Here is a 16,118-nt window from a genome sequence, read left to right as displayed (position 1 = left end):
ATTAGGGTAAAAGTCTTCGAAGTTGATTTCGTTTCCCCTTTTCGCCGCCAGAGGACGTATGATATTATATGTTTAGTGGTGTAGCTAACTGCTGCTAGCTCCTGATTTAGCTCGTTGATTTACTGTTTTTGAACACAAACGACTAAAATAGATGTATTAACTATTTGTATTTAAGTAGTTTGTATGAGTTGTATGCTTTATTTTGAAGGAACTCCCAGGAAGTGCAAATGAGTAATGTATTGATTAGCTTAATGAATACTGCCCGCAGTAACATTTTTGTCCGCTAGAGGGCGGAAAGAAAAATATAGATAGATAGACAGATAGATAGATAGATAGATAGATAGATAGATAGATAGATAGATAGATAGATAGATAGATAGATAGATAGATAGATAGATAGATAGATAGATAGATATTAATTTGTATACTTGGACCTTTGTGAAAAAAGCTAGCTGGCAAGTGTGCTCTTTAGCTTATTGAACACAGATGATTCAAATATATTTATTGAGTTATAGCAGTTTGTTTAAGTGGAGACACTATGGTTTTCCCATAATTTAGACTAACTATGCTGTTCACTCATTTAAAACCATTGTTTTTTTAAGTGGCATGTTTTATTTTGAAGGAATCTACAGAAAATGCTACAATTTAGCTTGTTTAACTTTATTAATGCTGCCTATAGTAATAGGTTTGATCCGCTAGAGGGCAGTACAATCCTTATTCTAGAAGGGTTCAATGCGTTTCCATCAATTGGATATCCAATTAAATTTAATTTTGATCTTCATTGTACACAGAGTGCAAAATATTGCTAACAAAAATTTTTAAAAGTGTGACAAACATTAACAATAGTTTATTTTCATCTTTTTCTACAGTATTATTTTGCCATGATCACTATTGTTTAAGTATCAGTTTTATTTAAAGTAGTTTCCTTTTTTCAATTTAATATTCTTTTCCATGTTTTTCATATTCTGTAAGCTATTTATCTAATAAATAATAATTATTCTTTGTTACATGATGATCATGTTGGCCAATAGGGAGACAATCTGACTGTAGGATCCTAGCAGCACAGCATCATTCCTTAAATTTGTGATGCAATATTATTAAACAAAATCTTAATTCTTTTTTAACCTTTACAGTGTTAAACAAAGTCTTTAGTGAAAATATTTAGTTTATATAAAAATAAAGTAAATAAATAAAAAAATCCTGGTTAAATAAATTAAGCCTTTACTAAATAAATTTGAAGAAAGCCTGTGTGAATGGTAATTGCTGAGAATGATCGCTGAAGCTGCTTAAGGAGTGAAGTTAAAGTGTAAAAAAAATTATTCTAAAGAAAAAAGAAATAGGAGAGAAAAAATATTTGGCTCCGCCCACTTGGCTACTATGGCAACCATGTTGACAGCACTCAAACAATTAACTAGAACATTTCTGTAGAACTGAATATTAATTAGGTTTATGTTGTGTTAATAATGTGAATGGTATGTTATTTATGTTAAGGTTATGTTAATTATGTTTATGTTGTGTTATGTAAATGAGGTTCTGGTTATGCTAATTAGGTCATGTGACCTATGACATCATAAAGGCATACTTCATCATTCACAGCTCCCCTCCATCACACTAGTGACTGACCTCTCGTTGGACACATCACATTTTGTGAGCTCTCTCTGATAACAAGGATCTGTTACACTAGAACCTAGAAATGTCTAGAAGCAGCACCGCTGATGAGAAGAAAGTCTCCTGGGTTGATTTATGTGAACAAGAGGTGAGTGTGGATTATAACGCAATAATCAACGTTGACACTGATTCAGACTCTGAAGATTGTGTAAAGCCACCACAAAAGGTTTCTCTACCTGAGAAAGTCCAGCAGGAATCGTCTGTCTGTGAAAATCAAAGAAACATGGACCGTCTTTTGAAGCAAGTGGAGGGACTCAAGAAAATCTTGAAAGCTTCCACAAATTCTCTAAAAAAGGAGAAAGTGAGACGAGCCAAAGCTGAATCTGACTGTGTGTTTTACAAGAGAGAAATTACCGATTTAAAGCAGGGATTAGATTACTACCAGCATAAGGTAGAGACTCATGAAAAAACGGTGCAGACTTTACAAAACCAGCTTCAGAGCAAAGAAAATCTCTGTGAGATTCTGCAACAGCGTTCAAAGCAGGAGTCACTGCTGAGACACAACTTAGCTCAAGAAAAACAGAAGAGTGACAACGAACATATAATCAATAATAAGTTACAGAAGGAAATTGCAGAATTACACAAGGAGAAAGAAAATCTTTTAAACAAGCTGGAGAATTTTTCCTCCATGAAAAAGGAGGCAGATGAGAAGATGTCTGCACAGCTGGAAACCTTGAAACACCAGTTGGAAGAGAAATCTTCTCTCTGTCATCAACTGGAATCGTCTTTTATTAAGGAAAAGCAGCTGAGAGTCCAGTTACAACAGGAGAAGAAGAACCAGAAAAAAGATTTAAGTCATCAGAAATTAAAGAACGAAATCTGGGAGTTAGAGCAGGGACTGGATTACTATCAAAATAATGCAGAAACCCGTGAAAAAAGAATGAAGAGTTTACAGATCGAGCTTCAGAACAAAGAAACTGCGTGTGAAGATCTGCAGAAGACTTTAAAACAGCTGAGAGTCCAGTTAGCTCAAGAGCAGCAAAACAGTCAGAGCAAAGACACAATTACTGAGAATTTAAAAGAGGAAGTTGGAGAGCTAAAGAAGAGCCTTGTGCAAGCTCTGGAGAGTCTTAACTCCACAAAAATCGAGGTGAAGGAGAAGATGTCTCAGCAGCTGGAAGTGTTTAATCAGCAGTTAGAAGAGAAATCTGCTCTTTGTCAAACACTTAAATCAAGTTTAGACAAAGAGCAGCAGCTGAGGGTGAGCTGTCAGGCTGAACTGGACAATACCAGAGTTCTTGTCTCTGAGAATTCAGATCTCCAGCAGGAGATCCAGGATTTGAAGGAGAGAAACTCTGAACTCAGAGATGTGATGATCACACACGTCTCTGAGAAAGTCGAGTCAGACCAGCAGTTTGTTCAACAGCTGCAGAAACTCAAAGAGCAGCATGAAGAGGAATTAGTTACCCTAAAACTGCAGCTTAAAGAACATCTCAGGTCTGAGATCCAACCCGGTTCTGAGATTTATTCACCAGAACCACAGCCGTCTGTGGAAAGTCTGGAGACAAATCCTGACAAGGATTGTCAGACGGACACGGACGTTTGTCAGACTGAAATCGTTCAGGAAACGCTGGAGTTAAGCCAAAGTCTCCACAGTAACGAGTCTCCATCTGAAGAAGCCGTTCCACAAACAGTCAAACCGCAGCAAAACATTTCTAAGTGGAGACGCTTCAAAAAGTTTATGACTCCAGCGTGTCTGCGGAAACACAAGAACAAGTTATAAACTAATTACCTGCCCTCACACACACCACCCTCACACACACACCTTCACAAACCACCGTCCAATATTCACACACCTTTAGAAAAAACGGGGCTGTATGTTGGAGAAGATGGTCGTGCTTTCGTCTTGCAGAGGTTGCTGGTTTACATGCCAGCTGTGACCCCTCTGTGTGACAGAGCACGTTCTCTCTCATGCACGCGTGGGTTTTCTCCGGGCGCTCCGGTTCCCCCACAAACACGTGTTTAGGTTAATTAGTGACTCTAAAATGTCTGGGTGAGTGAGTGAGTGACTGGTGTGACTGGCCACAATAGAAAAATGATAAATCTCCAGAGTCTGACTCAATCTGGAACAATCAGATCAACAGTCTCTTATCAAAAAGTATTTAGAGTGTGCTTCAAGCAGGCAAGGCAGCTTTATTTGTATAGCACCTTACAACAGCATCAAACCGACCAAAGTGCTTCACAGAAATTAAAACATTAAAAATCAACACACAACATAAAAATACATAAAAACTAAAGCATCTCTGCCAGTCTTCAAGAGTCGCCTAAAACCCCACCTCCTCTGCTTGGCGTTTCCTGAACATGTTTGAATCTGGCCCTCTTTTATGTTGATTTTATCTCACAGTTTTCATTGGTTCACTGTATCCCTTGTTTTACACATTTGTCTTCTACTAGAATGTTTCACCTTTTTTGTAATTTGAATAGCTTTTATTTTCTGATTTATTCACTATATTTAACTTTGTGCTGTACCATGTTCAGCGCCTTGGGCTTCCTGACAGGGTTGCGGAAGGCGCCTTATAAATAAAGCTTTGATTGATTGATTGATTGATTGAAAGCTTAAGAACTAACACTAAAAAGACTAAAAGACTCTCATGCTGAGTTAAAAGCCAAATCATAAAAATTGGTTTTCAAAAGAGATTTAAAACCAGAGAGTGAAGAGGCACTTCTATACTTAGATATACATACTTTATATACTTACAGATATACCTAAGTAGTAGTGTGTTATCAGTACATTTTATTTGACTCATTCTAGTAAGGGCAAGATGTAAATCATATATTTGCAAATCCTATCTAACAAGTTTTAAGCAATTGGCCAGCTTTAGCATGAAAAGCTCAAGAGTGAATAATAGTGTAGGAGTTTATTTGGTAATAATTGGCTGCAAAGGGGGTTAGCCCCTATTTAAAACAACCAAAAATTAAATTTATCCCGTCCGCTGAATCACCACCTTAACGTGGTGGGTGGGTTTGCGTACCCCCAGGATCCTGAAGGATGTTTAGTCAGGGTGTTGGCTCCAGGTGGGGTCTCCCGTGGCAGAATTTCCTCAGGTGAGGGGTCAGACTAAGAGTGATTCAAAGACTTATTTTATAGAAAGCCATGAAGAAACAGTCTCCATGTTGCAGAACTGACTGGTGGACACTAGACAATCCTCATGGACGAGAAGGTCACCTGTGCAGCTCCAAGCAGCAGAATAAACAAATCTGTTCAGAGTATTTGGCTTCTTGAAGTTTCTGGATTGTGTTTTTGTAAAGTGATTAAAACATAATAAAAAGGTAAGTAGACTCCTCTGATTTACTGAACATGTCTCTTCTCTCATCTTGAACAAGAAGCCTGTTGGATGAGAGTCAAACGTCTTCAATAAACACAAGTCCAGCTGCCATTTTTAAAAGTTACTAAGAAGATCACGTCCCACACGCAGAGAATTAACACCAACCTAGATCGGTTGTTGGTTAACGACCCAGCAGTCCTGGCTGGGGGTAGTTAGATTAACCTCATCATGTAACCATGCTCAAGTCTTGTTCATGAGTTCATCTGTATTAATGTAAAATATATATATTTAAGCCATTTTCCTGTCTAGCAGTGGATTTTCCCTGCAGCTAAGAAGGTTTTGATGTATTTTATCCATTATTGTGGTTTAATGCTCAGATCTCGTACTGCTCTTTCTCAAATCACCCTGTTCACACTCAGAAAGTGTTCAGATGTGTTTTACTTGTTCTAAACTTTTTTATTCTCCTTTCTATAAAATAAGTCACTCTGTGACCTTTTAACTTTCAGCCCCAAACAGTGCGTAACAAGTCTCGGAGTAAAACTAGATGCTGAACTCTCAATGGCCTCTGGCCACCAGGGAGGACGGACAGGTGATGCGGAGGGGCCCCGGTGCTGGAGAAAGAGCCCCGCTCCTGCAGATATGACCATGTATATGGCAAAGAGGAAACACTGGCACGTTTCCCTTTTTAGCCTAGTTTTGAAAGGAGATTTTACAAAATTATATGTAATTTTACGCAACTTTATGAAATTTTTTGTGACTTTATGAAAGTTTAAATCTGTTTGTTTGCTCCTTTGAGCAACGTGTCCGGTGACTGTTTAAAAAAAATCTGTTCTTATCAGTTTAATATCTGATACGTCCCCTACCCGGGGACCATATATTAAATAGATTTTTGGAACAGGGAGATGAAATAGGGGCTTGCTCCGTTCACTCCACGCATCGACCTGGTATTGTAGTACCTCCAGGAACGGAGCACCACCCCTGACTCTGTAAAAAAATAAAACATCAATAAGGCAATGAGAATACCTTTATAGTGATTTAATTACATGTGGATGAATGATGGGAATTCCAGCTCTTTTTAGAGAGCCGGTTCTTTTGGCTCAGCTGACCAAAAAGAGCCGGCTCTTTCGGCTCCCAAGTGGCTCCTCGGATTTTCTGTTGCGTAGAACACATTTATAACCAAAATAATGCTAAACTATATGTAAAATGATTTACTAATGTAAAAAAATGCAATATATCAAATGTTTATCATTTCTGTGGATTTAATAACAACACTTTAAGAAATCTCCACTTTCCGACTGCTGGCGTTCATTTTCTCACCGTCTTCGTCGCACTCTCCTCTCTCGCTTGCCTTTTTCTTCCTCCTCATTCCCTCTCGTCTCCCTCCACCCGCATGTGCTCTGCTGTGTGTCTGAGTCATAGACTGTACATATACTGGACAATTCGATTCCATAGGCTTCAATTTCACGTTATCTGTCCATAATGGGAGGTGTCCACCACCGCCATTTTGACCGTGTCACAGGTTCCGTCCAGCCCAGACAATTCCATAAAAGGGAAGAGAGGAGGCGCTGAGGGTGTGGCTGTAAGGCTGGGCTCGAGTGACGACACCCAGGCGAACTAGCTACGAGCTAACCTGAAGCTAACCCTGGCTAACCCAAAGCTAAAGCGGAGGTGGGAGCCGAGCTAACGGACGTAGCCACCTAGCTTCAACCCAACCGGAGCTAACTGGAACACCCATCGACCTGAACCTTACACGGAGTTTAGGTGGAGGTTTTCTGCGCCTGTTCGTGAGAAGTACCTGTATTAAAAAAGTTTTAAATCGGTAAGTTTATAATTTATTTCCGTAATGAAAACATTTTGCTTTGAGCAAGTTTTCAGTAGTTTTTTTTGGCGCTATCACTCCTGAGTCGCACCAGCCATTAAATGTATCATGAAGAAGAGAAAATATATTTAAGTCGTATTTTGGGGGGACATTTTATTATCTTTCTTACAAAATCTGAGACCAAGCGTTTCACATTGCAACACAAGCACCGGTAACCATAACAGAATTTACAGCCAGCAGAGGAGAGGATGGCGGTGTTTCAAACCCTCCCGGCCGGCGTGTAGAGCTCATTCCTGGGCTGGAGCCGGCCCTCAGCACCCCGCCACAGGCTCTAACAGATGCTGGCGGTGTTTCATATATTTCCAAAACGTAATACTTGTTTGTATCTTGTACAGCCAACTAGCCTTTATTCTGGACTCAGTACAATTTACCAAAAGTAAAGAGACATTATACAGATGAAGTAAGCACAAGATAACTTACTGGAAGACACAGAGTTATCATCAGAACCAGAACAAGAGAGCCTGATAACAGTCATGTGAAAATAACAGTTAAAAAGTATGTATGTATAATAGAAATAAAAATATATTAGAATTAGTGTAACTCACTGTGATCCAAACAAATCAGCCATAGCTGATGAGTAAATATGACATGAGGTCTGGGAGTTTTTAAGTTTCATTCTTTTATTACATTTTTTTCTTAGATCTATTAAAAGGTCACCATGGCAGCCTGTGTGTCTCCAACGTCAGCTACACAACGCAGCGTGTAAGTTCCAAGTACTTGTCTTGACCACTTCATGAATGGTTTTGTACTTTAAACAGCTAGGCCAAACCTGTTATTTTTTCCTCCATAGCCATTTGGATCATTGGAGACAGCTGAGTGAGGCGTGGTGCCCAGAGAGCTGCAGAGACAACCTTGGCCTCCCTGACGTCTGTGTCTCTTGGTTTGGTTGGGGCGGACCATCGACATACATACATGTGCCGACACTTTGCGCCCTGTTTTATAAACTGTAGTGTTAAAAATAAATGTTTTTGCTCAATTACTGGAATTTCTTTGGTTAAGACAAAAGTGAGGAATAATCATTTACAAGTTATTTGTACAACAGGCCCATTTTAAATCCCAACAGTTTCTTAGCAGACAATAGAAATGTGTTCTTTACTAACTTTACTTGGTTTGAAAATCTTACTAAAATAAACTTGAGTGCCGTATTGCAAAACCCAATCATACTTGTTATGTAAACATTAGCTTTGTAGATATTTTTTACAGATATATATTTGTGTGCAACAAAAACCAAACTTAAATAATTTGTCATTCTTTATTGAAAAACAACAAAATACAGGTATACAGAAGTGTGGGAAAATGATAATGTGAAAGTATTGCACTATAAATGAAGTGAGATGAGATGAAGGTGAGATGAAGGTGGACGCCAGCGGGCTGGACGCCGGACGAAGAAACCTGGAGACGGATCGCTCAGACAGGAAGGGAAGAGCTTCCTCTTACCTTGATGGAATTAAAGTTAGCCGTCGTCTGAACGCCCAACCGTACGGTCTGAGGTCAAAGGTCACAGGAAACACACACCAGTCAGCAGTCATACAGATGCATAAAGATAACTAGCCATGGCAACCAGCTGACATGTCCCCACTTTCACCAAAACCTGGTGCCTGCCGGGTCACCTGAATTCCTGTGTGATGTCAGCACGGTCGGCCGTGACTGCGGCCATCAGAGGTGACCTCTGATCAGCTGAATGAACTCACCTTCCAGGGTGACGCCGTGTTAGAGTCGGCTTCATCCTGTAAACAAACAAATGAGTGGTAACATAAACACCACGTCTGGTTCTGGTGGAGGCGGAGGACAACACGCACCTTTCCAGGAGCAGAACCCAGATGTTCTTGTTGCTACAAACAGAGACGAGCAGAGTTAAACCAGGAAGTGAGAGGGACCAGCTGCTGCAGACAGGTGACGCTCACCTGAGCCTGAACCATAGGAGCCTCCTCAGCCATCAGACCTTCTGACTCCAGTTCAGATGCCACCTTGTTGATGTCCCTCAGGCGGGACTCGTTGGCCTTCAGGTCCTGCAGGACAAAAGCACCTGCTGATCACCTTGTTGCTGTCGGGTTAACAGGTCTGGTGTTAGAACGTGGTGGATAAGAATGTTCTGACGGGCCGAGGGTTCTGAACTCACCCTGCAGGACTGGGCCTGCTCCTTCAGGGCCTGGATGCTGCTGCCGTAAGCCGACAGGTCCGACATCAGGGCCTCGTGCTTCTTCAGGAGAGCCTGTGGAGCAGAACATCAGAACCTTCAGCTCGTCTGACACAAGTGGAGCTTTCTCGCAGCGATGGTCCAATCGGATCCGCCACCGTAAAACAAACCCTGCTCAGTTCACCGCAGACGTAGCTCTGCGGGTGTTTAGTGGAAAAGCGTGAGCCTTCTGCCGGCTGCCACGTGTCATGGCTGCTCTGCAGCGGGAACACACATCACAGCTTGTAAACCGTTTGAAATAAGAGCGACGGGAACACGTTTGTCATCACTTCCTGTGCGAGGCCAGCACTTCTACCCCTAACCCATGAGACGCTTAAACGAGCAACGACGTCTGGTAGACAACCGAAGGAAATGCCAAATACAGAAACACTAATTATGAAGGACTGGAAAGAGAGCAAAGAAAAGCGATTGGAGTTTCTCAGGAAGGGACTTCCATACCTCGGCCAAGTCCTCGTCTTTCCCTTAGTCTGGACTTCCAACGATGGGCTCCTTCTCCCTCATCCAGGACTCGGCCTCATTAGCATCCGCAAAGTACTGCTGGGCCTGCAGAGAGTCCTCCAGGTCCTGCCTCCTCTGGGACGCCTTGGCCTTCAGCGTGTCCCAACGTCCATGAAGCTCCCACAGTTTAGTCTTCACTTCCTCACCAGCGAAGTGACCTGGACCCAAAAAAAGTGAGCCAGAACCTGCAGACACCTCAGAAACATGTCAGGACCAGACCTGCTCTACCTTCTTCCACCATGGTCTCTCCTTTCTGGGTGACAGCCTTGATGCGAGGTTCATGACCTGTGATCTCAGCCTGCAGAGCCTGGTGCTTCTTCAGCAGGTTCTGGACACCAATCAGGTCCTTCCCTTAGGACACATGTTAGAGTTCAGCATTATGCAGTAGACAGACCAGTTTAACCCAGGGGTTTCTTTCTTCTACAATCTGCTCTTTAACTGTATTATTTCCTGCTATTTCAGCTGTTAACTTTATTTTCTCTCTAAGTGTTTTTCTCCCCAGAAGAAGCTACAATGATGTTCTGCTGAGTTGTGGTGGCCTCATGGAGGGGGCCATCGGCTAGCACACTGCTGCTAACCACTTAAACATTCTCCCTCTCCTGATAATAACATTTTACTTTCTTTGATGTTGGATGTGCTACTACTAGTTTACCCGTTTAATTATAGATTCACTAGGATAAATACAATAAAGTTTATCTCTTGCCAAATAGAATATTTACTGTGGCGAGCCCGTGAAGAGGTGTAGGAGAATGCGACAAATTTGTCTGTTAAAAAGTCTGTTATGTACAAAAACACAATATCATCACACTATTTTGGACCGATACATGACGGTCAGGTCCAGCTTGGGGAGAAAATATGACACGTCTTTCAGGATGGACTTCATCTTTGGTAGCTGGCGAAGCCGGGAAAAGCAGGATCTAACCACCTGGCTAATGTGGGAGTCCATCCGCATCTCTGGGTCCAAAACCACCCCCAGGTTAGTGATGGTTGGCTTCACTAAGCTGCAAAAACAGGGTTGCAGGACAGGACTAACTGCAGTGGGAGAGGGAGGAACAAATATTCCAGTTATAAATATTAAATATTTGAACAAATAAATATTTGTTAAAAGGAAGAAACTGATGATGACTTTAAGATTAGAGGAATGTTCTAGAACGGGTCTGGAACCAACGATGGCCCTTTGGATCAAATTTGGATTAAAAAAATAGCTCATGATTTTATTTATGGATGGAATAAAAATACAGGTTGTAAGCATCTTCTCAGTATCTTCATGTTGCACGACTTTCCACAGCAGAAGGACACAAAAACTGCCAGAATTATGATTAGAAAGATTTACGTTTTAATCTCAGAATCCCAACTTTTCCCAGAATCTTCACATTATTCTATGAATTCAGAGAAAATATACATTTTTCAGAGGTCTCGCTCCCCTGTTGTGGATATTTCTCAAAATTCAACCATTTTTTCTTTTCAAAAGCTTTAGTAAGAGTTTGGACTCTAAACAAGTTTTACTTTGCAGACTGCTTGTCTAAACCTTCATCAGATCTGCTCATAATAAAACATTTGGGTTATATTTAATGCCCAGGAAGATGCTCTTCCTGGGCATTAAGTTATCAAAAACAGATAAAATTATTTTTTACCATAATTTTAACTGCTATCAGCTGATAAAAATAATAAAAAAACAGCCTGATCATTAAAGGGGTGTAAGTGAAACCGCACGGATCACACAAACCATCATGCTGTCTATATGACTTTGAAAATATATAGTTTAATTACAGTTTGATTTATTTGACATCTGTATAATGTTTATTATTTTGTTTTTTCCCCCTAAATGCCTAACGTTTCAGTTTAACATGAATATTAGTCATTCATCACAATACATAAAGTTACACATTTTAAATTTTAATAGGGGAAGACTGCAGGAGGGAGCGGTAAAATACAGAAATCCCCAGCAAAAACAAGAAACTTTACGAGTCTGATGAAACCCGCTGGAGTTCCTTCAGCAGGCCTGGTGGCAGCTACAACGGCCCAGTGGCTGTGCTTGGTCAATGTTATCGAGCTCAGTCCGGCTCGGCCGTGAACGAGCCGAGGCGACATCCTGCTCTGCTTAAGAAGAGGTGTTATTTTCCGCTTCAGAAGAAGCGTCCGTGTTTTACGCTTTCTCAGAGACATGTCACGTTGCTAAGTTGTTAGCGCCGCGCGCTAACACGTCAATAGTGCAGCATAGCCTGCTGGAGGGTTCAGATGAAAACACCCTACCACTCAGGCTGCTTACACATCGATATTAAGTTGTCGCTGTTGCGCTCACGCCGTAATACAGTATTAGATGCGGTTAAAGTCAGACATGAAAAACTCCACGAGCGGTCAGACCGCGCAGCAGCTAGGCGCAGCAAGTAGGCGCCGGATCGGTCAGGCTGCCCGGCCTGACCGCTGGGGATTACCGGATGGAAGAATGGACACAGAAGTCTCCCTCTTAGCGCTCCGTCATATTTCAACCCATTTTTATCTTAAATGCACTGGGTTTTACCCTATTACCCATCTAAATATGCCCTATTAATTATTTTACCGTATTTTACATTTAAATTTCATGGTTAAACAGTACATGCTACATGTTAAACTGATAGTTAGCTAGCTACTTCGGTAAACTCAGCTAGTTTAAAGGTGGCAGTGACATAAAATACGAATATAGATTTTAACTTACCGAAAAAAATGAAGTGGAGACTCCTTGGACGCTCTATTAGTGCAATTAATACCACTGCAAGTCATTTTGTCCAACAATTGCACCAATAATATCCAAAGAAGAATACACAAACACAGAGACTCAAAATGCCGGAGCAGTTTCCAAGCCAGACCGAGGCTGTACTGAGGCCTTTCCACGGAGCTAGCTCTGTGGTCACGTGGGTCTGAGGCGGCGGTCACGTGTGTCGGATGCTCATTAATTATACAGAATTTTAGGCTTTCAATACACTTAAACAGAAGAGTGAGAAAAAAATTCACCCCCCTCAGAGTTGTCATGAGTATAAACTAGATAATTTAGACAAAAAACATGTTTTGGCACCAGGCTGTAAACATGTTTATTTCTGCTGTGAAATCGGCATTTTTAACATGGGAGTCAATGAGGATTTGCTCGCTTCTGGCACCAGCCCCCAGCGGATGAGGGTGGAACTGCAATTTTTCTTACTTCCGGGATGGGACCATTTTCTGAGCAGCATTGTGGGGGCTTGGTCTGAGTCTGATCCTCCCTCTTCCCCGCCCCTACTGCTCTGTGTGTGGACAGTCTGGACACGCAGTTACACATGTAGACCAATCGCCTGTAGCTTTCATCAAAGCAAGAGGGGAGGGGGGAGGGGAGGGGACGGCTCCCAATGACGAGCCAGCTCCTTTCGTTCACTTCAAAGAGCCAGCTCTTAGAGCCGGTTCGTTCGCGACCAACACATCACTATGTTATAGTTGAATGCCTTTTTGCCCACCATGTTGTTCCACACACTCCAACAGAGATGCATTATCTCTTGAGGCAGAGCCATCACATTGGGTCTTGGTCCATGCTAATTACCGCTGTCACCCATCTGCTTTGGGCATGCAGTGAAATGTGGGATGGATGACCTACTTTCTGACAGTAATGTGACTGCAGAGCTTTTCATCAACAAATGGTATTGATATAGCGCCTTCTAGAGTCCTGGAACCCCCCAAGGCGCTTTACAACACAATCAGTCATTCACCCATTCACACACACATTCACACACTGGTGGGGATGAGCTACGATGTAGCCACAGCTGCCCTGGGGCGCACTGACTGAGGCGAGGCTGCCGAGCACTGGCTCCACCGGTCCCTCCGACCACCACCAGCAGGCAACGTGGGTTAAATGTCTTGCCCAAGGACACAACGACAGCGACAGACTGAGCGGGGCTCGAACCTGCAACCTTCCGATTACGGGGCGAGCACTTAGCTCCTTTGCCACCGTCGCCCCAAGCAGAGTGCTCTTTCCCTGAGGAGAGTGAGTCAGGCACACGATCACAATCCTGGGTTGAAATTAGTGTTTTGTACATTGTCTAATAAATTGTTGTCTCAGCAACTGTTGTAAAATATTTGTTTAATTATTGAAAAACTTTATTCCACTTTCAAGGTACCAGAATGGCACCAAACCACACTGAGTTGAACCTTCGACCACAGTTTCAGTGCAGCGCACGCCCCAGCTGTGAGCACTTCCAATCAGCTGTGTGCTCAGCGATCCAGGAGCAGGAGCACAGCCAATGTTCCTACAATCTGATGGATGTTTATGCACAAAAACAGAGTTAATCTTCAGGACGAGAGGCGCCGACATAAGTGTCACTCAGTCGGTGACTGCAGATGGTGTGTGTGGGTCTTTTCATTCTGCAGGTACATTTTTAATTTCCTTGAAAATAGAACGGACCTCAGTATATCAATCTCTTAAGAGGCCATTACATTCATTTCCTAGAAAAGTATAGTGAATCTGAGCAGACTCACAATTTGCCTGAAAGGACATGTGATTGAGTCTAACACACACACACACACACACACACACACACACACACACACACACACACACACACACACACACACACACACACACACACACACCTATGGTGATAAATTGATCCTGGCTCTCAACTTTGGGCTTTTTATTGGTGTCTTTTAGCAGCTGTAGTGTTGCTTGAAGAGGAACATAGGGTGTTTTATACAATGTGTGTGTGTGTGTGTGTGTGTGTGTGTGTGTGTGTGTGTGTATGTGTTTGAGAGAGAGAGAGAGAGAGAGAGAGAGAGAGAGAGAGAGAGAGAGAGAGAGAGAGAGAGAGAGAGAGTAGCAAAGCTTGGTTTGCTCCAAGAAAGATATAGGAAGGGAGTAAGTGACTCAGCACAATAATTCATTTGTAATTGGGAGCAGTGTTTCAACAACAACAACAACACACACACACACACATACAGACACACACACACACATGACAGGACCGACAGAGATCATCATTAATAACTGCTGCTTGTGTTTAAGTACAAGGAAGAGAAGCATAAAGAACAGGACAGATGAGGAGACATCACAGCAATAAGAACAATCTAATGCACTCAGATTTCACTGCATAAGTCAGACCGGGTTCTAGCATGTGTAAAGGGCAGAGGTAGAACAGATAAGTGTCCATTTTGCTAGAACATATGTTGTTTTAAAAAAATGAAGCAGCATCATAAGGCAGGAGGTCAGATTGTACTTACATCATGGCTGATGACATCACCTGCCCCTTCATCTTGCCCACATTTGAGGGTTATGGTTTAAATGTTAGGAGTCTACACAAGAATTTTCTTCAGACGATAAGAAAAACTCACTATGAAGTAAAAATGCAAGGCTTTAAAAATGTTTTTTGGCTTTTTGCCTTTTTACCACATTTAAATGTTTCACTTGAACAAACAGATTTCAGTACTGAACAAACATAACCCGAGTAAATCAAAAAAGCTGTTTTTAGATGATAATTTTTAAAAAGCTGCTAGATGTCGTTGTCGTCGTCTTTCTCCGCTTGTCCGGGTCCGGGTCATGGGGGCAGCATCCCAACTAGGGAGCTCCAGACCGTCCTCTCCCCGGCCACCTCCACCAGCTCCTCCGGCAGGACCCCAAGGCGCTCCCGGACCAGATTGGAGATGTAACCTCTCCAACGTGTCCTGGGTCGACCCGGGGGCCTCCTGCCGGTAGGACATGCCCAAAACACCTCCCCAGGTCCAGGAGACATCCTGACCAGATGCCCAAACCACCTCAACTGGCTCCTTTCGATCTGGAGGAGCAGCGGTTCTACTCCGAGTCCCTCCCGAATGTCCGAGCTCCTCACCCTATCTCTAAGGCTGAGCCCGGCCACCCTACGGAGGAAACTCATTTCAGCCGCTTGTATCTGCAATCTCGTTCTTTCCGTCATTACCCAAAGGTCATGACCATATTGGGACGTAGATCGACCGGTAAATCGAGAGCCTGGCTTTCTGGCTCAGCTCCCTCTTCACCACGACAGATCGGCTCCGCGTGCGCATCACTGCAGACGCCGAACCAATCCGCCTGTCGATCTCCCGATCCCTCCTACCCTCACTCGTGAACAAGACCCCGAGATACTTAAACTCCTCCACTTGAGGTAGGACCTCTCTCCCGACCCGGAGTTGGCAAGCCACCCTTTTCCGGTCGAGAACCATGGTCTCAGATTTGGAGGTGCTGATCCTCATCCTGGATGTACGACCCCTAAAACCAAACGTGCTGTTGGAATACGCTTTAACAACGGCTATCTTGTTTTATGATTATGACTCACAAATCACTTGTAGACGAGTCTTGTCCCACTCGCCAGAATCGTCATGAACGAGCTGTTTAAGTTCAATGGTCAGGATTTTCTGGTGGAAAGCAGATTACCATTGTTTACAGCAAGAGTTTCATGTCCTGAAGCAGTGAAGCAGCCCCAGATCACCACACTACCACCGCCGTGTCCTACTGTTGGTATGATGTTGTTTTTTCTGAATGCAGAGTTTTACTTCAGACCTAGCAGGACACAAAACGTTCATAAGTCTCCACTATTTTTCTCATTGAAGCTGAATTTTTTCCAAAAAGTTTTGTTATTTTTGGTCAAACAGTTTTGTTCTT

General features: G+C 42.6%; 1 protein-coding gene, 1 long non-coding RNA gene and 1 other non-coding gene across 6 annotated transcripts; 2 read left to right on the top strand and 1 right to left on the bottom strand.

Moving 5' to 3' along the window:
• Positions 1-5,716: 5,716 nt before the first annotated feature.
• On the top strand, positions 5,717-5,912 carry LOC129154586 (U2 spliceosomal RNA). The gene has a single exon (XR_008559879.2). It is a non-coding gene; the product is annotated as a U2 spliceosomal RNA (small nuclear RNA).
• Positions 5,913-6,561: 649 nt separating this feature from the next.
• Positions 6,562-7,789, top strand: LOC139061817 (uncharacterized). The gene is made up of 3 exons (XR_011515491.1): positions 6,562-6,753; positions 7,454-7,515; positions 7,604-7,789. It is a non-coding gene; the product is annotated as an uncharacterized lncRNA (long non-coding RNA).
• A 262-nt stretch (positions 7,790-8,051) lies between these two features.
• Positions 8,052-12,380, bottom strand: LOC139061816 (spectrin alpha chain, non-erythrocytic 1-like). Of its 4 annotated transcripts, none has more exons than XM_070541715.1 (7): positions 12,204-12,380; positions 9,737-9,859; positions 9,449-9,666; positions 8,933-9,025; positions 8,718-8,822; positions 8,505-8,645; positions 8,052-8,298 (listed from the first exon to the last, which is right to left on the bottom strand). In XM_070541715.1, exons 4-7 carry the CDS (start codon positions 8,996-8,998, stop codon positions 8,221-8,223), a joined length of 390 nt encoding a protein of 129 aa, XP_070397816.1. In that variant the 5' UTR covers positions 8,999-9,025; positions 9,449-9,666; positions 9,737-9,859; positions 12,204-12,380; the 3' UTR covers positions 8,052-8,220. The 4 variants fall into 4 exon arrangements, with proteins under 4 accessions (XP_070397816.1, XP_070397818.1, XP_070397815.1 ...); XM_070541717.1 differs by lacking the exon at positions 12,204-12,380 and having other exon boundaries at positions 8,505-8,540; positions 8,613-8,645; positions 9,737-9,971; XM_070541714.1 differs by lacking the exon at positions 12,204-12,380 and having other exon boundaries at positions 9,737-9,971.
• Positions 12,381-16,118: the final 3,738 nt, after the last annotated feature.

This window comes from Nothobranchius furzeri, chromosome 11, assembly GCF_043380555.1.
Source record: "Nothobranchius furzeri strain GRZ-AD chromosome 11, NfurGRZ-RIMD1, whole genome shotgun sequence".
Lineage (NCBI taxonomy): Eukaryota > Metazoa > Chordata > Actinopteri > Cyprinodontiformes > Nothobranchiidae > Nothobranchius > Nothobranchius furzeri.
The sequence above is the reverse complement of the archived record's forward strand: the minus strand, read 5'-3'. Positions and strand labels throughout refer to the sequence as shown.

What these genes read in the sequence shown, in the direction of transcription:
- LOC139061816 (XM_070541715.1), bottom strand. Translation starts at nt 8,998, where the DNA reads ATGTCGGACCTGTCGGCTTACGGCAGCAGCATCCAGGCCCTGAAGGAG. An exon ending in AGCAGGCCCAGTCCTGCAGG is followed by an intron (nt 8,823 to 8,932) that starts GTGAGTTCAGAA and finishes TTTGTCCTGCAG; the next exon opens with GACCTGAAGGCCAACGAGTC. An exon ending in CTCCTATGGTTCAGGCTCAG is followed by an intron (nt 8,646 to 8,717) that starts GTGAGCGTCACC and finishes CTCTGTTTGTAG; the next exon opens with CAACAAGAACATCTGGGTTC.